The sequence below is a fragment of the Micropterus salmoides genome, unplaced genomic scaffold (assembly GCF_014851395.1).
Source record: "Micropterus salmoides isolate LMB-PRFRI ecotype aquatic unplaced genomic scaffold, ASM1485139v1 Ms_hic_scaffold_19, whole genome shotgun sequence".
In the NCBI taxonomy this organism is placed as follows: Eukaryota; Metazoa; Chordata; class Actinopteri; order Centrarchiformes; family Centrarchidae; genus Micropterus; species Micropterus salmoides.
In genome coordinates, this window is record NW_024041039.1 from 14,624,740 (window position 1) to 14,648,755 (window position 24,016).

The 24,016-nt window shown below is 41.3% G+C and overlaps 1 protein-coding gene across 2 annotated transcripts in view; it reads right to left on the reverse strand.

The window, feature by feature from the left end:
- Positions 1 to 6,032: 6,032 nt before the first annotated feature.
- luzp1 (leucine zipper protein 1) overlaps positions 6,033 to 24,016 on the reverse strand; it is a 50,060-nt gene continuing 32,076 nt past the window's right edge. For both annotated transcript variants that reach the window (XM_038728575.1, XM_038728574.1), the window contains 6 exons: positions 20,981 to 21,314; positions 18,572 to 20,852; positions 17,270 to 17,862; positions 16,945 to 17,124; positions 8,999 to 9,275; positions 6,033 to 8,204 (listed from right to left, as the gene is read on the reverse strand). In XM_038728575.1, the coding sequence (XP_038584503.1) occupies positions 9,030 to 9,275; positions 16,945 to 17,124; positions 17,270 to 17,862; positions 18,572 to 20,852; positions 20,981 to 21,112 (3,432 nt within the window). In that variant the 5' untranslated portion in view covers positions 21,113 to 21,314 and the 3' untranslated portion in view covers positions 6,033 to 8,204; positions 8,999 to 9,029. The remainder of the gene's footprint in view (positions 8,205 to 8,998; positions 9,276 to 16,944; positions 17,125 to 17,269; positions 17,863 to 18,571; positions 20,853 to 20,980; positions 21,315 to 24,016) is intronic.

Here is a 24,016-nt window from a genome sequence, read left to right on the forward strand (position 1 = left end):
CCCATGAACGTTTGTACAAACATCCTACTGATTTTGGGGATCCCTTGACTCTAGCACCACAATCAGATCAAATCATTTCACTTTGTCCAGTCCTTTGGTTTATGGCCAGATACCTAGCAAAACTAATGACATTCCAATTTGCCTCATCTGTACTTTTAATTAAAACACACTAAACTATGATGGTGAACATAGTAAACAAAATACCTCCTAAGCGTCAATGTGAGCATGTTAGCAGGCTGATGTTAGCTTTTAGTTCGAAGCACAACATAACAAAGTCACTAGCGTGTCTCTAAAGTTTTGTCTTGTTCACAATATGAATCTGTTCTGTAAAATACAGAAATACATGAAATCCCAAACATGTACAGTTATCAAGCTGGTGAGAGTTCTTCAACACTGCATGCTGGACCTCAATAACCCATTGGCTGTATTCTCACAGTCAACATCCCCCTCAGCCTTTGCTACGTATATGACACCTGTTGTAGGCAGTGAATCCTCTTTCTCACTCTCACTCCTCCGTCTTCCTCCTACTCTTGCCTGGAGTGCCACTGAGTCATTTCTATGGTTGACTTCACAGCACTAATTCAGGTCAGGCACCAGCGCTGAGGCTCAGGAGTACCAGGGTCCAAACAGGCACCACTGTGTTAGGGTAGCACCTCCCCACATCTGAATTTAGGACAGATTAAACCCCTCAAGCAGGAGACAGCATTAACCCCTGACTCTCAACTGTTTTGACTCATGACACCCCACAAACAAATCAAGGAATAGTCCTGATTCCTCTTTAGCAGTGCTAAATGGTGAACTCTGATAAGGGAGGAGTTTTATTTTTCATGTGCTACTTTACTTGACATTTTATCAGACATTTTAACTTGTCATAGTAGGTAGAGTACAGCTTAAACTGATAAACATGGCCGTGTTCAACAGTAAAATGCTACTTAACCACTGATGTTCTAATCTAATTAGGAAATACATTACATATTCAAAGGAAGTTTTTCAGTACAGTACATATTGCTGATAACACTTGTATTTTTACATCCTAACATTTTGAATTTATTTAATGTAATGAGAGAATTTTTGTTTTTGTGGGATCTGAACACTTCTTCCACCACTGTATGTATGTATATATGAAATAGACCTTCAAAACAAGTCTTTGTGGGAAGTGAACAAAACTTGTCAAAATTAAATCTTACTTTTATAGCAAATATGTTTAAAATTATAGTAGAATAGTAGAGCAGATTAAAAACGTTGCCAGTTCATTTGATTTTGGATTAAGTGGAATTCTTGGCAGAACACTTCAACTGTGTCAAAGGGTGTCTTATATCAGGAATTCAACTCTTCTTTTATTTATTCAGTTGTCTAAATGTCTAGATAGATAAAAGAGAAATATAGGTAATCTATAAATATATATACACAATTTGATACTCCTGAGATTATTAATGTAAAGCTGTGAGTCCAAGAGCTGCCTCAGTAGCCTCAATAGACCATATTGCAATGCAGCTAAGCACTAACATGTCTCTTGTTCTCAACTTTGGCTCCATCACTCTCTCCACCCATACACAAAAGGCCATGCAAGAGTTGTACAAAACTGATCTGGGAAATGTAGGAAACTACCAAGCAGCTTGAGTTTAAAGTGGGTAAAAATTCAGTGGAAAACCTCTCCTGAGATGCACTGCGCATTACTGATGGATAATAAAGTAAATGAGGGTCAGAGGTGTGTAAAAAAAGTTTTATCAGAATAAATCCTCCAATCGACACATTCTAAAGTAAGCTATAGGAACAGAAGTCCTGGCTTTCACAAAGCGAAGCGTAGCTGTTTAAGAGAAAGTTGTGTGTGCTGACCTTGCATTCCACAACAGCTTGTGGTTTTCCTCTTTGTACCTGACAAATTTGCCTCGTTTGTCTGCCTGCTTATTTTGCATACCAGTCAGCTGCTGTTCTCTCTGCTCAAACCAGTGGATTGGACGGGGACACAGACAGACAGACAGACAGAGCGAGCACCGCTAGGAAATCAAAACTTGCTGAGCTTGTTCAGCAAAATAGCATGAAAGAGATTAACATCCATGGTAGAGTTTTACGCACGATCAGCTACGCACACACATACTGAAAAAAGGTTCCAACATGGAGACGTGTTACAAACAGGTTGGTTTTTTATTTTTATTGGAATACATATGGTTTGCTGTACAGTTGGCAGCTTCAAGAGACCTACATGCAGAGTGCGCCAGCCACAGTAAGGTTAAAACATGCACAATGTATTAAGTCTAAAACAGAACAAAACAAAAGTAATAATAGCCTTCCCACACAGTCCACCTGGCATTGCTGACACACTTAGAAGCAATAATGAAATCATAGAAACCCTTATGATCTGATTTCATCACATACATTTTTGTGTGTTGACACCTCTGTTTGTCAGTCTCCTTCTGCACACAAAATTAACTTATAAAACAAGCAAACAAAAACTGGTTGATTGTAGAGGCCTGAAATTCTTGTATCTCTGCATGTATGTGTGTAAGAGAGATGAGATCCAGTTATATTTTTTCTTTATTTAAATTCCTATTAGATTATTCCTATTAGATTATTTGTGTGCGTCAATATATACACGTGTGTCTGGGGTCTGCACACTTCTTTCTTTGGCAGCACTTACAAAGATACAGCATGGAAGATGTACAAACCCTGAATTTATGAGCGAGGGAGAACAGAGTAGCGAAGAGGCCGAAGCACTGAATGGTCCCCAGTAAAAATGGGACGACACATGGTGAAGCACTCAGCACTGCCGACCTGCTCAGCTCTGATAAAACGCACATCGCTCTCATTCTTTAATGACTATGACATAACCCTGGCCTCTCTCTCTCTCTGATCCATGGTGTGCCGTCATGTCTCCAGGTCATGAGAAATGTCTTGTATTAAAATAACAAACACAAAATACAGGAATAAGTACTCTCCAGGAGTGTAATAACAATGATGAAGATACATTATCTTGTGACATTATCTTGCAAAAAATATCATTCTTAAAATCAAGATGGACAAATACTTAATATATTTCAATAATAAAGGCCCACTTTACAAAATTACAAGATTTTGCTTAAATAAAATCTATCCGATATAGCTTCCAAAATAAGACATCTTTTGTTTAACAAAGAAATAAAAACATACATGACCAGATAACAAAAAAAGAGAAACCCCTTAAATTGATTATTTCCCCTTAGTTTCAGTTTCTTAGAGACAGGGTATCCATCTGGGGAAACATTGGCATTGTCTCCAACTGTAAATACTGTGGAATGATTTTGGCACAATGTTAGAAGGCTGAGATGCGGGCATAACAGGGTGCCATAGCTCAGAAAATATGTTCACACATGATTCACTCACTGAGTGCACGCCAATTTCCTTTCTGTGTGAGTTGATGCTTAAATATTCTAATTTGGCTGGTGCAAAAACACATAACATAACATACACGACTGGTACATTCAGCAAACAGCTACTGGTTAAAATACAATTCTGGGATACAGAAGAGGGAACTTTTTGACAAAGGGGACTAAGGAGTCATTAGTCGTTTGAGGTCTTAAAGTTAAGTGCTGGTTAAGTGCAGATTATAGCCTATGCCACACAATGACACCATGACCCTGGCTTCACAATGGAGGCCTTTGAGGACAAGGGCCTACTCACTGCCCGAGTGCCACCACTCCAATCTCCACTAAGTACATTCTAGTCTACTTTATAAAAAGGAAAAAACAATGACTTGTAAATAACGGATGTTTATACATACACCAGCAGAGCCTAAGAGGATTTCTGTTAACTCTTTAGTTGGTATTTGCAGCAGCAAAGCTGAGGGCAGCCTCTTTTCTCTCCACTGCGTAACTACCTCTTGTCCTTCTAGGAGTTTTCAATCACATCATTCACAGCCATGTCCTAAATATTCTGCTCCAGCAGCAGCCATCATACTGATTCTCCGATTAAACAAATGATCTGCAAAACTACCATCAATTCAGGGAGGAGGAGTGACAAAAACTCGTAAACAGCCCCCAGCTGCTTCTTTATAGTGCCACAAAAGCCATAGAAGTCTGGAAACCTGTAAAGTCTTCACTTGAGTCCCAGATGACCAGTCAGTACATTCCACCATGTCAACACTATACAGGCTCTCGCCACTGGAAGCAATGGATAAGACTTATAACGTGCGAGTAGTGGCATGTAGCCCAAAACACATATCGATAGAAGCCTTAACTGGTCCAGAAAGGTTTCAATGGACGGAGTGGATGTAGAGTCAGGTGTTCGTGTACTTTGGGGCCTTGTAAGGAAGAGAGGCAGCATGCATAGCGGAGGACGCAGTTTCAACTTTGCCCTTTAAAAAGCGTTCTTTGAAGCCGGTCTCCAGGAGGGAAACCCTCCGACGCGTCATAAAACTTACAGTTTCCGACAGCTGGGCTCTTCCTGGGACCCCCAACTCAAATACTCTCTTCATGGTGATGGGTGGGTGTGTGTGTGTGTGTGTGCGCGTGCGTGCATGCGTGTGTGAGAGAGTGAGAGTGAGAGAGACTGAAGTAAAATAAAATTAATGACAGAGGTTGCACAGAGACTGTAGGATTGTCTGCATCGTAGACTATTTATTTATTGGGCAAACTTTACAGGGACAGTAAGGCAGGGTGAGTGTGGAAGAGGGCATGTGCGTTAGCATCATCAAGTTTCTATATACAGTAATCCTGACCTACAGTGATGTCAGCCTCGGGTATATATAAAAAAAAAAAAAAAAACAAAAAAAAAACAACCTATCTCCGGCCCTTCGTGTGCAGCTCTGACAAACACACAGGCACATATGTCATTCAACAGCTTCTTACTCGGGGATCTGCAGCAGCTTACAACACACCGGTTTACATGTCCAGCTTTAAAACTAGAGCCCTCACTAACATATTAATAACAACGCACACCGATGGACGACCACACCACGTGCATCTCTGGCAGCATGAGCACAGGCAGAAGTGGACATTCGATACCCTTTCTGTTTTAATTATCCCTAAAGTGGACATCACTGCCAAGCTGTCTGTCTTCCTCCCTCCTGTATTTAGAAGCCCTGAGTCAAGACGTAAAGACAGGATTAGATGTAGCCCTGAACTCTGACCTTTCAGCTACCCAGGGAGCTGCCCATCACTATCTGGTGACAGGCCTCTGGCCTTCAACAAAACAACTCTCTGAACCAGCAACACATAGAACCACTGTTTAGGACTAGGCTTTCCTTTTAGGAAATGGGAATCCAAGGGAGATGCAGAGAAACAGAGGAAGGAGGAGGAAGAGAGGAAGAGAGCGGGAGGGACATCTGACTTCTCTGAAATACTAAAAGGAAAATTGGAATCGGTTGAAAAGATGAGATTGGGGATGAAATGGCACTCCCTCTTGGTAAATGAGATGAGTGGTAGTAGTAACAAATACAGAGAAAGCACAGACTATATGATCATCAAGTCATTGCATGTGCACTGAGAGCTCAGAACAGTATGTCTGGTCTGTTTTTGCTCGATCATAAAGCCAGCAGTGGCCATGAAGAGGCCACAAGGCAATCCTTCCTGAGGCTGCGCTGCACCCTGCGACTCTGACAGACAAATCCAAAGATATAGACACAGTGTTTTGGGCAGTGCGGTCTATATTCCTTAAAAGGTTACTTTGAAGTTAGGTTTGAAAAGAAAAAAAAGTAGCTTTTTCTCAGGGAAACTTTTTGTGACATCCCTCAGGGAGGAGTTCCCTCTGAGAACCTTTTTAATTTAACGCTTAAACCAAAACTCTTACAATGTTCAATACAACAATCCTTCAAATGTAAAAACTATTTAAAAAAGAACCTCACAATTAGTATTGTATGTTATTTATCTGTACAGCAAGTTTTAGGTACATCGTGCAAGTCTGAATCTGTTGGGACTGAATGTATGTCAAGGCACAGATGAACATACTGTAGATATTTCTAGAAAATGGTAAAAATAATGGACATGAACAATGTGCATTCTGAAGATAACGTTTTACTTTGAACTTGGAGCAAACTTGTCACTACACAGTCAGGGGGGGGGGGGGGGGGGGGGGGGGGTATTGTTTGCATACAATGCTCCTGCTTGCATAAACAGTAAAGTGACAAAGCGGCGACAGACAAGTCTTCTGCCACCGGGCAGACCTATTCACAATACAAGACCAAGTACATATATGAAGAAAAATAAATATTACAGCTAGATTGCGGCTGGTAGAAAACAGGAAAACTGAGAAATGTATTCAGACTAAACCAGGCCATCCCCAGCAGGGTCTGACCCAACGCAGCATCAAAATCCATAACAGCAGAGGAACACAATGGAGAATGGGCTTTAAAAGTCCAAAGTTCTTCAACAGATCCCATGTGTCCCAAGTTGTCACAGTTAAGGTTACATGATCTTGTCAGATAGACAAATAATGCAGTCATGTTGGATTGGTGCGTCAAGCAATTAGTCATTCTCAGCTGCATTCAATAGCAACATTCATACATTTTTTTGCGGGATCAAAGTTTACATCGCCTGTCGTACTGAAATGAATATCGTTTGTCAGACCTTAAATCCAGCAGGAGCCTCTTGAAAGACTCAAACATTACAGACACGTTTCTGTCATAGATATGCACCACCTTATTTTATTACTGGCCACTACTAAATTGGTTTCTATGGCACCCCCATTGCTGCAGTGGCCCCCACCAATATGAGACTGCTGCAACAAACCAACCACAAGTTGGTATTTTATAATGTAACAAAATAATACACCTCTATAGAAATAAGAAATGGAAACAAGCTGGGACGATTCGCACGGCGAACCCAGTCACACACACACAAGCTGGACTGTCAGTTCCTTGTGGTTAGAAGTCTTGGATCTTCCTATGACTGGCTGGCATGTACAAAGTATTTACAGCAGCACTGAAAAAATGTTCACCTTGCCAGGCCAGGTTTGCTGGTAATCCGAGGTCCAATGTTCAGTTAAAACAGAAACTCCATTTTGCTTTGGCTCTCTCAAAATACATGAACAGCTGTAAAATAAAGCACCATGAAAATTGTAGCATGTTTTGAGGTTATAAACAATGCTCCTCCTCCCCAATTATTATTATCTTTCTACATGTGCATTGCGTTTCATTGCATGCAAACTAAGATCTTTTTGCAAAAGGGAAAATATAATGCAGAACAGGAAGCGAATTACAAAGAATCATAATAAGTGATGAAAATGGCATAAAGCATCAATAAGGTTCCAGTCTGTTAGAAGTAATGTGTGCGTGCTCTTTAAATGCAGCCAACCAGCAATCCTTTAAGCAGACAGCATGTTGAGTCACAATCTTTCAAGTGCTCTTCATTTATTATTTAGAAACATGCAAATGTTTGCTCAACATCTAAGACCCCAAATTAAACCCAGTTTCAGGCCGCATGCCAGAAAGTGGTGACGTAAGTTCAAAGAAACCAAAAGTTAAAATGCGCATGTGTTTTGTTTTCTTGTTGTTTGCACGTGCTTGTATGGTTTTGAGTATATACTATGTGTGAGAAAATCAGGAAAAAGCTAATATGGCTGTCAAAGCAAATAGGAGTTCAGTAAGAACAAGTGAATATGATGGTACGTGTCAGCCAAGATAGTAATTCGCTTCCTGTTTTTGGTCGCATTTAAGGTAAAGATTCTTTAGTGGGTAAAGGATTCTGCATGAAGATAAAGATGCATGTTAAACATCATACTGCTGTTGATTGGGTTGTTTTGTCAGCGATGAAGAAAGGTTGAAAATTCAGCTCCACTGAGGTCACTGCAACGGTCCTCTGAGAAAGGCATGTTCAACGTGCGAGTCCATCTTCCTCTGACTCTCTTTAAACCCTCTCTGGCACGCAGGAAAATCTCCAGCCTTCCTCCAGCATGCCAGCCTCTCCCTTGTCACGTTTTGGGATTACACTATAATACATCCAACACAAGAAGCAGGAGAGGATACATGGGCTTGTGAGGCGACCTCCAAAGCACTGTACAGGCACTGTCTTTCCATTTATGCCTCTTTTGGGACAGAGAAAGTTCAGCTTAGGAAGGGCCATTTACGTCCCAGCGTAAGCTCAGAGTCAGAGTAAGGATGTCTGTGGTTTGTTGTTCTATATGGCAACAGGCTGTAGATGTTGACTTTTGGAGATGGTGGTAATGGTGTAGTCACTAGTTAATGGGAGACTGATGTCTGGCCCTCCTTGTGCCATTGAGAGCTTAATGGAGCGCTGTTAAGAAAATTGAAGAGAAAGATCTTACTTAATCCTTCATATTTTAACACAACTATTCATCTTCTTTAGAAGAATGATTGCTCAGACTTCAGACTAATTATGGGGAAAATAGAAACAATGTTTAATTCCAATTTAAATGATTACAATTAATTTCCAACAAAACTTGGAGAGTCTTTCAGTCAGTGCACAGCAGGTCAGCTGAACATGTAAAAATGTGAAATTTGTTAGTATAAAAGTCACTGTGTATGAACAAAAAAAGTTTCCAATAATAAATGAAAAATGAATGAATATTTATTTGGGTTTAAATGGAGCTCCTCTTTCAAGAAAATCCAAAATTGCCCCCCATTTAATGTTAAATAGCAAAGTTCTTACCAGGAAACCGCTGAGGAATCAGGAAAATACTTGGAAATTATGGACAATGAAGTATTTCTCTCTACACTTTTTTCACAGGTTTAGCTACAATGCAGTTCACTAGGAACTCCCTTGCTCAAGGATGCCTCAGCAGGGTGGATAGCAACTGTTACATGCAGTGATCTGGGCCTTTCCAGTCGGGTAATTCTACTTAGTAAACCACTACACTGCTGCCACCATGATGGATGTATTAAACCCAGTGCTGTAAAATGTGCTACAGCAGTGCTGGCTCAGCTTAATACTGCAAATTTGCTTTGAAACCCCCTTAAGAGATGAGAACTCACTGCAACAGGGGTAATTAACATCAGTTTCCTTTGATTAATGAGTTTCAGGAGTCAGAAGAAAGAAAAGAAAAGATCTGAGAAACCACCCTCTCCTACCTGTCCAAAGCCCTGCTCAGACACAGTTGGTCTAATTGGTTGGTTCAGAGTGACGATGGCTCCACGGTCTGCTCCCCGCTCCACTCCTCCCCTCGGCTCTGGCCCCTGACCCTTGACCCCGACTGGCCCACAGATCGCCTCTGGTGGAGGCCCCTGCTGTCTTGGGCGCCCGATCATAGGAGCTCCCAAGGTGGTGAGGGTCACTGCTGGGCAGCTGCCGCCTCCAGGAAGCTGGGCTATGGCCCAGGTTTGGACTGGGCTCTACGCTATCAGCAGCCTGGAAAGGTTAGAAAATTGAACATTGTTGTTCACAGTCTGAATTGGAAGCTGTAGCAAGTACTTATATAAGTGGATTGGTTTGGCATTGGTTTGGTCAGAAACACAAACACTATAATAGAGGTCAGTTCTTTCAATCCCATATTCTGAAGTTGTGTGTAGGAGCTCTGAGCATTTTGTTTGGACTTTTGTATTAAGTGGGCATATACATGCTGTTTATGTTAACTGGTGTGTGACAAGGAAAGTCTGCCAAGTGGACTTCTGCCAGAGGAAAAATCCCCAACCAAAAACCCCAAACATGCCCCAAGCTGAGAGATTTATAATTTGGTGGGCTGACTACAACACAATCCTAAGTTACTAGTCTGTGGTGGCTACAACATCACGTCCCCTCTCATAACCTCAGTAACCCTGCTCTAAGAAAGCGAGACTTAGATGACGATGCAGTTCCTGAAGCAAACAGAAACAGCACGCCACTCCTGTAATTTCAGCTTTAAAAAAGCACCATAATTAGTGACATTTGGTGGGTTGGAGTTGGCTTCTGATGCCGTTTTAGAATGCATTCTCGCTAATTGGCTTTAATGGAGCCCTGCTGGACTGCCTTTCTCGGTCTCCAGGGGTAACAGACAGGAAATAAGTCACCAGCAAACCCTGCCAAGTAGGCATGTTCAGTGTGGTCACTTCCTGCTCCAGTCACCGAGGGGAGGAAATGGCAGAGTGGCATATTCTCCTTCTATGGTAAGCCGCTGCTGCAAGACCAGGGGCTTTCACAGGGTTACCATGTAATGTACTTCCAGTGTTCCTTCTACACTCAGCAGGAGGCATGTACATTGTTCAACACATTTTAACAGACTTAAAATAACAAAAGATAATAAAAATGCACGTTTGTGTAAATATTAGGTATGTATTAACCGAAAACTAAAAGAAATAGGTTAGAAATCACTGCAAGTGTAATGCACCATAGAACTTAACAGCTTTTAAAAGATGTGTGGCTTCAGTGGAAGGAAAATTAGTAACTTCTGTGTGTGCCAATGGAGAGATTTTTCCCATGTGGCTGAAAGTTAATTTAAGAAAATACTTGGGCAAAAGGAACGACAGCCTATAATATATGCTGTTAAGTAAGTTGATGTGCCACAGCAGAGGAAATCTACTGGGAACAGCAAGTGCTGTTGTCATCACAGACCTGCTCCTGCACATCAGATCAGAATGCCTTCAGCTTGGAAAGCCCAGCTTTATAGGCTGCTATAATCAGAAATAATAAATCACAGCACAGCATGTTGATTTGACCTGACAAAAAAAGAAAAGGTGGGACTAAGAAAAGCAGTGCTGTTAGGCACATATTTCCAACTTTAAAATATCAAATGAACAGAATTTAAAGGAATCAGGGCTCTCAAGTCTCACGTATTCACCATGAGACACACGCATTTCAGTCAGTTCACACGCTCACACGCCACACCTTGTATTTCTCACGCTGAGAAGTTAGTTAAGAGATAACATCCTCAAATTTGTCAATTAATCATTTTTGTGCCGAGTTCATAGCATTATCTGTAACCTAATAAATGCCAGAGCCGTCAAGCCAATCAGACATAAAATGGGTTGTTTCCAGGTAAATTCCGTGATCCCGCTGCAAGCATGTTCGTTACCAGGTGCGTGCACACACGGAGTGGAAGTTGGAAGCACAAGACCCGTTGGATACGGTAACTGTGGGTATTTATTTTTTGCATTTTGATTTGCATTACGATTCACTTGCTTGTGAGAGTGAGAGCAGCTGAAGCTGAAGAGTAGGCTATGACAAATTTGTGCTAAATTTTTAGAGATGATGCAGTCAAAAACTCTCCAATGTCTTTGCAACCCTTTAGCTTAGGCTTTTTTTATCCAGTGGTGAGCAAAGTAACTTAGGCCTATTCAGATCCTTTAAAAACCAGTAGCAATACCTCACTGTAAAAATACTCAAGTATTTACATTGTACACAAATACTGCATTGAAAAAGTTAAGTTAAAGTATATAAGTAGGCTATAAGCAGAAAAATGTAAAAGTAGCTTAAAATAAAAGTAGCCTACTCAAAGCAGAAAGAAAAATGTCCCATATACTATTATATATTATATCATTACATTAGTATTCCTCATGGATTATTGTAGTTGGTTGAGGTTAAACTATTTTGCATCAGACTGCAATCAATGATTCTTTTTATTATGTATTTATCATACAATATTTCCCTTTGAGATGACGTACAAGTAGAAAGTGGCATGAAAAGAAAATACTGAAGTTCAGTACACATACCTTGTGTACTTAAGTACGGTACTACTTTGTTACTGTCCACCACTGGGCTTAGCTTTGGCTAAGGACTAAGGAAAGGACTAGAGATGTTTTTCTATATTTTGGAAAGCTATCATCCATCATGATAGTGAAAATGGCTGGCCTTGAGCCACAGTGCTTCAAGCGGGAGCCCCCTATACCCCAGTCATCAAGGCATTAAAATGTGCAACAATCAATTACAACACAAAACACCATTCATAAGCTAAAATGTGTAGCCTACTCACACACACACACACACACACACACACACAGCTTGGCATTCATGCGTAGGGGCAAGTTCTGCCATCCTACTGTAGGCCTATGTGTACAGCACTACTACACACATAGCCAAATTTCTTTTTAGTTTTAATACATTTGTATTTTTGAATATAAGTTTATATATAAATAGTATTTTATCAGATTCACCTGTTCATGTCAATTATGAACTATAGGTAAAATTTAACTGCTAGTAAAACCTTGAGAAAATTGGCTGGGGCCGAGAGGCCGCTGTAGCAAATATTTGAGTGGCTCCTCCTCTAACACGTGTTATCTCACTCCAAACTTTGATAAAACTTGAGAGGCCTGGGAATAGTTTTAACAATTCTTGGAAATACGCTTATTTTCTTTCCCACTGAGAATTAGATGAGAAGATTGCTAAATCTCCTATATGTGTGTAGGAGATCTGTAGTTGGAGCCGGCAGCATTATAGTTTAGCTTAGTATAAAGATTGGAAACAGGGGGAAAAAGCTAGCCTGGTTCTGTACCAATCTGACTATCAGTACTTCTAAAGCTCACTTATAAACACATTATATCTAGTGTGTTTATTCTGTACAAAAAGTGTAAAAATTACAAGTTGTGGGCTGGACTATTTGTAAGTCAGCCTTTATGCTAAGCTAAAGCTAACCGGCTTCAGCTTCATACCTACCACACAGACATGTGAGTGGTATGAATCTTCTCAACGAAGAAAGCGCAGAAGTGTAAAACTATTCTTTTACTGCTGTTGTAGGCTTTATGTGTAGATACTTTAATCTCTACAAATACATCATTCAGCTCATGCACTTTTCATGAGAAAAGAATGGCTCATTCAGTTTCCAAGAGTTCACTTTGAAAATCAAAGAGACACTGTGAGATGACTCTACTCTAATACCAAATGAAGGCCAGCCGATTTAACACAAGGAGCGTGTCGGAACTTCTGCAGAACTAATTATACCCTTGCTTTAAATGTGTCTGTCTCGCGCAATTTTAAGGAATGGTGTTGTCTTGCCAATCCAAACTCTTAAATCACTTCTCCAGCAAGACAATTCTCTTGACACTCCAGGTGAAATGTTCCAGAAAAGGTTTGGTTTGCCAAGATGATGATCTGTTTATTGGTTATGATTTCTAAAAGCCTTTTTCCTTTTTTCCCCCCCTAACAAGTCATTGGTACAGTGTTACAGATTCCAGAGGGCTTTTTCTGTGCGGTTCACATAGTAGAGGAACTCTGATCCCACACTTTACCTTGTGGCCACTGGTTTTCGACTCAACAAAGGATGTTTTGGTATCTTGCTCATCAGCCATATCTGCCCTGCTGACCAAACACAAGTTCATGGCTCATTCATGTACAGTCTGAAGTTTCCTACTGCTACTGTGGGGAGTAATTGCTACAGTGCTGTTCTGTTCTGAACTCTGAAGTGTGGAGTGACTGCTACAGAAAGGAAGAACTCCCCATTCTAACACTGACCTGCTGGGTGTATTCATATTAGAATTTTGGACCAAATCCTGTATGTAGGTCCATTATGTGCTACAAGTTCTGCTCACCTTATCCATTATCAGAGCCTTAACAAGACTAAATCTACATCTATAAGTATAAGATGAAATAAATGCCTGTCAGCTAATGGTAACATGATCACAATGACAATGCTGACGTTCAGCGGGTATAATGTTTACCATGTGTACCATCTTAGTTAAGCTTGTTAGAATGCTAATATTTGTAAGTGCAGCTCATGCTGATGGAAATATCATTAATTTGACAGGTATTTTTTTAAAGCATTTGACAAATGCAAATATTGTCATGGTGATGCTATAGGTACATTCAGGGATCAACAAAATCTTCATCCTCTCGAAAAAGCCATGCCACTAGACTGGCAAAAAGAAGTTTACTACATTAACACTGATTTGGACAAAACAGAGGCAACAGTAAAGGTTGCACATCAGCCATAGAGTCGGACAATGATAATACGATCATGACCATTTAACTAGATAAAAAGTTTTAATTCTCCGTGCCACAAAGGCCTGAATAAATGACTATAATAATAATTTATACATGAGGTTAAAAAAGAAAGCAAATCAATAAGCTTTTCCCAGGTTGATCCAGGGTTCTTAAAGGAATTGGGAATGTTGTCTCCTCCTTAATGACTATTGATTGATAGTGCCTTAAAAAGGTCCACAGTAAGCTGATTTTCAGTCTGCTATACTCTCATCACTGGGAAGCATTTGATGTGAATGGTCATAAAAATAAATTAAAGCCATGTAGACAGGATATTACACATTTGTTTACATCTTAAACAGCTTCTATTTACATGCAGAGTGCAACTTAAATGGATCAAGCTTTAGTCAAAGATAGAGTAGTACTGATACTAAGTGAAAGAATGATCAATGGGACGTCAGTTACCGATTACATTCCTATTCCATCAACCCATGTGTTATCCTGTATTTATCCAAACCTCTTGGGAATGGACGCAGTTCAGACCACTGACATGTTCTGAAAATCCAAATCCAAGATAATCGGCTGTGCTCCAAGACATGCTTCAAAGCCCAATTATGAACTTAAGTATGTTTTGTTTTTTTTTGTTTTTTTTTACACTGTAGCAATTTTTGTTCGTAATTGCTATCCAAATGGAGGGACCGCTTCATGCATCACATGAACAAGGTTTTGCTGTACCACAGAGTCAATAAGTGGATTTAGGAAATTCCCACAACAAAGTGCAAGAATTGACAAAATACTGAAGAAGTGACAACAAGAAAGGCAGCTCATCAGATCACTGCTTATTTACCACATCAGAGAAAGGGCAGGGGACTTTTTCAAGGGCTCTAGGGTAACCAGGGTCAGAAAGAGGATGGTTGCCATCCTAAAAATGCAGAGATGGGTTCAAGGCCATGTAGTAGAACAGATGTGAGCACTGACCCTGACAGAGCTCCTCAAATACACAACTTGAAGCCACTTTGTTCATGTCAGGGCTTGGATGACAAATTAAATAGGGGGATGGGAGAGAGAGGAAGGGAGGGGAGGAGTCAGAGACAAAACAATGGTGGCCGTCTCCTCATACTCTGCCTACTAGTCTATATCAGTGATAAAAGGGGGCGTCAAGGGTCGAGGCTCAGTGTTAGACAGATTTTATTAAGCCTATTGAGGATAATGAGTGTAAGGTGCCATGTTGGTAATTACAGCCATCTTAGTTGCTATTTGTTTATGCAAATGGCTTGTCTGCTGGCAATGAGACCCCAGCTAAAAGATCTGAGATCTGTGTTCGTTGTCTTTGTTGTTCCTGTAGCATTGCGAAGAGCAGTGTGAAGAACAACTTGACCAGTTGATCATCTAACCCAGTACAGGCTGTGCAACTTCGTATTATAATGTGAAAGGTACGGCTGACTGTCATTTGAAATTTTTTGAGACTAATATTAATATGATACATATGTGAGATTTGGTACTGATACCAATATGATACTTTTCTCAATACCTTACTTAAAATAAATATATAAATAACACAATCTTAGTGAAGGTTCTCAAAGGAAGAGAACCTTTGAAGCTGTAAACTGGCCACAATAATAAACCCTAAACAGTACTGCACGACTTTGGTAAGAACACAACCCAAACCCCGTAACATCCTGATGTCCTGGTCCTGACCTGGTCAATAACACTTTAATGCACTACTTCTTAAAGAAGACCCCCTAAATCATAATGTAAGCATAACAACTACAAAAATAACAACATGTGTATAGTATACTGTGTTCAGTCTTAAAAATAAAATCACTTTTCACAATCACCTTCTACAGCAGCTGTATACATGCAAGACAACTGAACTCCAGATCATTTTATTGTCTTATTGCAAATGTGACCCAAGATGATGGATGAGATAGCAGACATTTTTCATGTGTGTGTCTGTCTCCTTGGCAACTACCAGTTTATTAATAGGGGAAAACACAGATCTTACCCAAAGGCCTCTTGTCTAGTCTTTCAGTTTGTCAAACTGACAGACTGACGATGTGATGATGTTATTGTAGCCATGAAGCCCACTCTGTAAGCAGTACTACAACCATTTGACAATATATTATATACCAATAGACAAGTTAATACTGTAGCCCATTAGTAGTTTTCACCTCCTCTTTCTAATGACTTGTATAAACATTTACAGTCCATTAATCAAATTGTAGATATGCAAACAATCTTACATGTTAATGCATAGGCACACATATACATCAAATCAGATCAGATTAATCTGGCCCTTTGTACATAAATTAGTTGTTTATAATGTAGCTACACAATCAGTGCGTCAGGTTGTGCTTACAGTGGTGAACGTTTTGCAGTACTAGATGTGAAAAGAAAACCAAAATATCTCAAAATAACTAATTGCAGAGAATAACTTAAATCCACGTTAAATCCACAAATATAAGCTCTCGCACAGTGACATGTTTATACAGTATTAATCCTATGTATGTACTACATGGAGGTGAGTAATCGAACAGCTATCTTCAGTAATGTTTGCGTAGAATAGCACTACAGCCTGGCAGGAGCACAGACTATAATGTGGTGGCACATTTAAATACAAGAAAGTTATTTTCTTCTCCTTGAGGTTTTCCTAACCTCCTTTTCCCCCTGTTGAGGTCCTTTTCATTTGCATCCTCCCTCTTTTTTTGTCCCACCCTTTTCTCTTTGTGCTTACTGGGGCAGCAGGAGTGGGGCCTACAGAACTGCTGTGCTAAGCTTGAAGTCGCAGAGTTTGGCGTCAGGGAAAAAAACAAGCTGAGCTCTAATGCAAAGTGGACACACCAGGAGCTCAGCCCTGCGGTTGTGCTTTCTGGACTTTTACCTTCAAGACAAAAATTATTTGCAGAGCGGTGCAGATAATACTTTCACCTACATTGCGATGTAGTTATTTTAGAAGCCACATTATGCAGTTAAAGCTCAGACACACGTTTAATGCCAGAAATGTTACTTTTAGCTTCTAGTGATGCTTTCTGTAAGTGAGTGGTTGTCCTTCCATATTGAAAAAACACAAAAAATACTCCAGGCATGTAAAATTACCAAATTTTTTTCCAAGCCTGTTTTATGCTTACCACTTGATGAAGAACACATCTTATGAGAGCAAAAAAGTGTAAAGACCCAAAGTTGGTTGACCTACCTGTGGTTGTTGTGGGTATGATCGGCTCCAGGACTGAGAGGTAACAGGTGCGTGGGGCACGATCCTTCCCAGGCCTCCTGCATCCATGGTGGGAGACTGTGAGCCTTTGACTCGGCGAATCCCTGGTTCTTCCACTTCTCTGGTGTTGCTGACCACACTTTTGATCCTACGCATGTACATCTGGGACAAGGGGCAAATTATTAAATTAAATTATGCAGCTACAAAGTAGTTCACTCATATCTTCCAATTTATTATTCATTTTGTGTAGGGAATGTACTCATTCTCAACTCAAGACTTTGTCTCATTCATTTATTTATCATCTCACCTCTGCAGGGGACGGCTTAGCTCCCTTCTGTACCTCAGCATTTCCGGCAGCTCCAGTTCCGCTGTTCATCGTTTCTTCTGTATCGAAGGTGGTTGCCCGGTAAGCCCTCCATGTTGTCATGGCTTCTGCTTCATCATCCGACCCACCATCAGTCATCGTCCGTGTACCCCCTCTTCCCCTGCCTGTCTCATCCACTGATGCAGTTCCCCGGTTCTTCCAGGTGCTTCTTACAGTTACATTCTTCATGTCTGGTAAACTGTCTTCTTGTGAGTAGTTGCTTTGTCTTTGGCGTCTCCAGCTGGTGACCGTGGTGGTGCTACTGCTGCTGCTGCTTTCAAAGCCTGATTCGGTGTCATTAAAGTCTGCGGAGGTGGTGTCCGGGGACTGGAGGCTGAAGTTGCTGCGTTGGCAGGACAGGTGGCTGGTGGTGGTCTCCACTCTGGAAATGTTGTGGAGTTTGGACCTTGATGAGGAATCATTGTGGTCGTCTTCCCCACAGTCCTGGTCCTGGCACGGCCGCAAGGCTATCTCGCTCTTGGGAATGGAAATCTCATATGGGACGGAGATGCTGCCGTGGTGCTCACTGCTGGGGCCTGGCAAGAAGTAAAATGATATCAAATATTTTCTAATCATTTCAGAAATTAAACAAGCTGTGTCCTTAATAATATATTTTTTAATTTTTAGATTATGACCAAAACCCTTCAACAAATGACATTTCCATTAGCCTAAGCTGTACTTGTGCGAAATACTTCTGGAGTTAGCAAATAAACGTTAGCATGATAACAGGCTAAACTAAGATGGTGAACATTATACACGTTAGCATTGTGATTGTGAGCATGTTAGCATGCTAATGTTAGTATTTATCTCAAATCACCTCACCAACATCATTGCCATTCTTTATATGAATCATCATGTGGTACTTCAATTAATCCATGAAAATGTAAAAAACCTTTTCAACAACTTTTACTATCTAGAAACTAAAAGGAATTTTTCCTTTGAATGCATTGCACTTACCGTTAGCATGCAATTTTACTGCTTAGTAAACATTCTACACCATTTCCATAACGGTTAATTATGTGAACAAGTGTTGAACTATGGGCTCGCACAATGCCAAGACAGGATTTCTAACACCGATAAAGTGAAGTTTGTTCTTTTGTGAACAATTGAAGGAGCTGTCTGAACAATTGAAGGAGCTGTCTTTACTGGAACATTTTATTCAGTTATTGTTACAGATCAGATTGTTTGTGTAAAATGGCTTGTGTTCACTGAAGTGAGACTGGTTTGTGACTTGTGAAAACATACCTATGAGGATGTTACTGGTGGAGGTGTGGCGTTCCTTGATTGGCATGTGTTCACTAGACACACTGCTGCTGCGACTGCTGGTTCTGGAAGAGCTTGGATCATTGGGGTAGATGGTTATACTACTGGTCATTTTACTAGTGGTGGTCACAATAGGTTTGGTGGACATTTTGGGTTTGCCATTTGTAGACAGTGGTTCTGAAATCATCACTTCCTTCCTGTCAATCTCGACAATCGCAGGCTTGATGACAGCTTTTGACCTCAGGGCCTCACGTGGGCTGCACACTCGCTGGATCTCAATCCCTGATGTCATATGCGCGGGCCCCTGGTGGCCTCCCTCAGCTAATGGTGTTCTGTTTTGGAGCTCCTCATCAAACGAGCTCCTGGTGGAAGAACCCTCTGAATGCGAGTCATGGACATGGGAGTATCTAGAATATCTGGAGGTTCCAGTCCTACTGCTTAGAGTTGTAGTAGTAGTCTCAGTTACAGGCTCTGGTTCAGAGGGCCTTGAACCAGTAGATTCTGTTTCAGAGGCAGATGAATGACCTTCTGATCCCTGGTCATTGGGCAGCAGTGGAGTGACGTTGGATCTGTAGGCTGTGTAGGATCCATTGGCTCTGGACAGGGTGGGGACAGAAGAAACTGAGACGGATTCTTGAACCTGGTCTGTTGATTCCTGATCTGAGGCTGCGACTGCATCCTTCTCTAAAGCAGAGATACTGTTGATGTTACAGGAACTTTCAGGAACTACATCAGAGTTGTTTGATTCGCTATCACTACCAATGTACAATTTTGAAAACTTTTCTACTCTGCTCTTTTTAGTCTCCCCATCTGTCTGTCTGTGCGCTGTTCTCAGTGGCTTCTGGTCATTAGCTGCTGGAGGGTAGCGACTAAGAACAGACGCTTTTTTAATATCACCAGAAGATGTGTTTACAGAGCAGAGAGCGGCTCCTCTTGTCTTTTCATCAGTTCCTCGTCCTGTGTCTCTTATTCCGTTATCAGATGAAATCGTAGTAGATGGGGTTTTGGGTGTCCTTCTACTCTTGTGTGCAGGACTGAGGGCTCTCCTCACAGACTTAGGAGAGCTCTCCTCGGAGTGGCTTGCCTCTTTGCTCCTCAGCTCTCTCTTATGCTGAGGAGAGAGCTCCCTATTCCTGTGTTTGGGGGAACTCGGTTCGGAGACAGTTGCAGCACTCCTATATTTGGGCTTCTCTTGTCTGAAACCTCCCTTCACAATAATCTCTTCATTATCAGCTTTGCCATTCTCCAGGACCTTAGCTGGAATGTTGGGGCCAATGTTGGTGCTTCCATTGCCATGTTTATCCACATTTCTGGTTCCATTTCTTCCAATCCCACCTTTTCCGCACAGCTGCGTCCTGAGCTGTTCCACCTGCTCGCTCAGTTGGCGGGTCCGGTTTCGTTCCATCTGGAACTTCTCATGAAGTTCGCCATTTTTGGACTCTGAGCTCTTTAGATCCTCCTCCACTATCTCCAGCTGTTTCAGGCGGTTCTTCAGCCTCTCTACTTCCTGTGTCAACTCCTTTACTTTGTTGTCCTCCTCTTGTGAGCCCTCAAGACCGCTGTTCTTCTCATTCTCAGATTTGTTCACAAGACCAATGTCATCGGCCATCTTCAAGTAGTCAAGACTCTTCTTACGTGCCGCCAGTTTACTCGTGAGGAGCCCAGTGGTTGAAAGCTCATCCTCAATTCGTGACCTTATGAAATCTGTATGACCAGGGTCTGCCGACATGCCAAGGCGGTTCTTTTGCTGCTCCAATTTTTCTGTTAACTTTAGAATGATCTTCTCGTCCTCTCTCTGTTTCTCTAGTAGCCTCTTACGCTCACTCATAAAGGTATGGGTGAATCCTTTGAGTTTCTCAAGCTCCATGGCCAAGGCCTGCTCTGCTCTTTCCAGTTTTGTCTCAGACCCCTCCACCTCCTTCAGACGTGCTTTGAGGGCCTCCAACTCAGACGAGAGCTTCTTGGTCAAGTTCTTCTCTTCATTGAGGCTTAGGCAGAGCTGGCTGCAGTCAGACTTGCTTTTCCCAAAGGCTTCTTCCAGTTTCTCCAGTTCGGCCATCCTCTGTTGTAGACGTTCAATCTCTGTCTTTAGCGCCTTTGTCAGGCTTTCCTCCTCTTCTAGTTTCTCTCTGACTGTGCGGCAGAGGTCCTCAGCTTTGCGTACCTCCTCATCCTTACCCTGGATCTTTAGGAGACATTTCCTGAGGACCTCCACATCACCTAGCAGGGATGAGTTGCTGCCTTCTGCCTGGATGATTTTGTCCTGTAGAGGAGAGAGCAAGTTCAACCATTCATTAATCTATTTATGCAGTTTCAGTTACAACTCTTTCCACACATTGCTTTTGAAATGCACAAACAAAAAACCAGTGTCAAAAGTCGACCAGTACTGACCTGCAGGTCTAGTAGCTCATCCTCAGACTTCTGCAGCTTGGTGGTTGCTTCTTCCAGTTCATCCAGTTTTCGCCCAAGACTCTGTAGCTTGTGCCGCAGGTGGCGATGTGTCATGTCTTTATGGTCAGACATGACTACAAAATTCTTTGTGTTATATCTGTTGTGTTTGTTTCGTTGTTCAAATTACTTGATGATAACAGGTCCACATGTGTGTGGCAGTGATATCAAGTCCCTTAGGTTCTTCTTCTCTTGGCCGTCTGTCTTGTTTTGTTTGACTGTCACTTTAAGACTTTGAAATTCCCTCAGAGTGGTGTTTAGTAGGCGAATCTGTCATCTGTAGGAGGGACAGAGGAAATAACACTTAGTCATCCATAATTTGTCAATGACAGTCATTTGCATTCTCAAGAGGTAGCTCAGCAAGCGAGGAAAAGGACTGCACCCTGTAGGAAACTAGTACAGTCATCACACTGTGTGATTTTACACTTCCATCTAATTGCTGTGACACAAACTATAGGACAAGACTAAATGAGGCCAAACACCAACGCATGTACAATAAAAATACACTTGGACACGATATGGCACATGCAGAAACAAATCTCACTCTGGCTACATTTTTAGAACAATTACACATATGAACAGGAATTACTTTCTCAATCACCATGAAGTTAGTTGACATCCTTTCATTACAACAATTAAATATTATCGGTGGTAAAGTCACCAATCAAATGGTACATTAAGAAGACATCATACACAAACTGTACCTCTCTTCCTTTTTTCCCCATTTGCACCACCATGTATTTCACCTTGCCTGTCCTTTGAATGAGATAGGGGTGGTACTCCTTACATGTCTGCGTGAGTATGGGGGTTTCAACATGACTGCACAGGTTTGCCCACACACACACACTCACACGCACACACTTTGTAGTCTCCCTGCTGTTTTATCCACCATCGATTTATGCTTGCCTGCCTGCTTCTGCTGACAGCAGCATATCTTAATAACACTGGCCTCCATCGCATACCCCCATCTGCACTCATATACAGCCGCCACCATGGCAACTACTCCATCACAGGTCCATCACAAAACTAAACCATTCTTGGTCACTTGGACTTACTGATGTGATGATAAAAGAATAGTGTTTCACTCTGTAACAGTGACTATTCGGCAGAAATAAATTAGCTCTGATACAAGAAATCTCAAAATCGCAAATAAGGACATGGAAGCTGTGTTGTTCCTTGCCTTGTTAGTTGGTACAATTATGTAAGAAGTTGGATCATATGTATGTTTCTACAGCCAGTACAATGTGCTAGTACCAATCTGTGGACCAAACATGGTTCTATGTGATGAGAACAGAGATTTTTAGCACACCACAGAATGCAGCATAGCCTTCATAAGTCTAACAGCTCAATCTTCTATCTCATGCATGATTCAGGTAGTGGGCTTTCGTTCTCCTAAATCCTTTTGCTCCCCTTCCCCCCTTCATTCTGCTAAGCTTCCCCCACTGACCGCGAGGGAAAAACGACCTCAGGGTAGGACATAACATCTGCACACATCATCACTTATCGACCCCCCGACAACCAGATCCATGCCCCTGCTTTCTCCTTGTCTACACTACCATGTTCAAAGAGTGTCCTTCTGAAGCTATGAATCACTACATATAAAAACTACTGTATTTTTCTTAACATTAAATAACTTTAACTGCTGTAAAAAACATCAACCAATGCATTAAATTTGCTCAATCTTTTGATCTGCGTAAACTATGTGCGTACATTGTATACAACAAGGTATAACTTGCCATTATGGTTTACTTCAGCATAGTTTCATATAGTTTCTATCGTTTCACTGTAAAAAGCCCAAACCACTCTTCCCACATTTCATTAAATGTCTTGTTGAACATAAACCAAGGCAATAAGCTTTGAAAGTCAATATGGAAACAATTACAGTAAGAAAAGCATAATTTGAACTTAAAAGCGTTCAGCTGTAGTGTTTTAATTATTCTTTACTTTCATGATGTCTAGTGGTTTGGTAATCTTCTCAGTGGAGTACAAGACATTAAGGAAATACAGCAAAGTATGTGGACTGAAGAGGGAGTAGGGAAAAAGACAAATGGGGAAAACTGCTAGTCTAGCTATTTACTTGAATGCCAAAACACCTTAGTCAAAGTAATTTTGTGTTGCATTAGCTTTGCCCAGCTGTGGCTTGTTAAATGAACTGTAGACCAATTTTTCTCTGTATCATGGCGTAGTCACTGTGATCCAAACCTGTCCTGACTGATCCTGTTCCAGTAGAGTACAAATACTATGAAAAATCCCCATATATCCATTAAAAGCAGAGATCGCTCAATGGCACAAAAGTATTTAGCCACAGATCAATTCTTCATAGCAGCACTGTGCAGCTCAGGGAAAAATGTAACTACTGAAAAGGTAAGAGAATAACCTTTTTGCCTCAGGAGAAAACATTGATTCCTTGGACATCAAAACTAGATGGTACTTTTTCCCCAGTTTGGTGGTCCTACTGTCCTGACCCGCTCAATAATGAAACAACAACACAATGAAACAACGTTCATTATTTTGCCTTTAACATATTTTTTGATTATCGTAGGGTTAGGTTTTGGGCCCTTACATGATTTCTGAAATTCAGCAATTATGAGAGCAGCTCTTGTTGAACCTCACCGTGGTTAATACTGGTGTTTCGGTAGGTCCAGCTACTCCTGTTTTGGCAGGCTGCCTACCTCTCTTTTTACTCTTTCTTTATTTCTTTGCCAGCTCTTTACCTCCCTCCCTCCCTCATCTCGCTACCTCCACTTCTCTTAGACACGCACACCAGCACGTCCAAGTGGGCACTTTTAAGAGGCAGCAGTGCGTGCAAAGTGACTCTGGCAAGGGCCCACCTCTGCCAAACCAATCAACATACCTGATTCATTTATCGCAGGGCTGCGGCCTCATTAGCTACAATCGGGTCAAGACAGGAGGGAATAAGAAGGGTAGTAGGTGAGATGGAAAGGAGGAGAGAAGAAACAAGAAGATACAGGGCAGTAG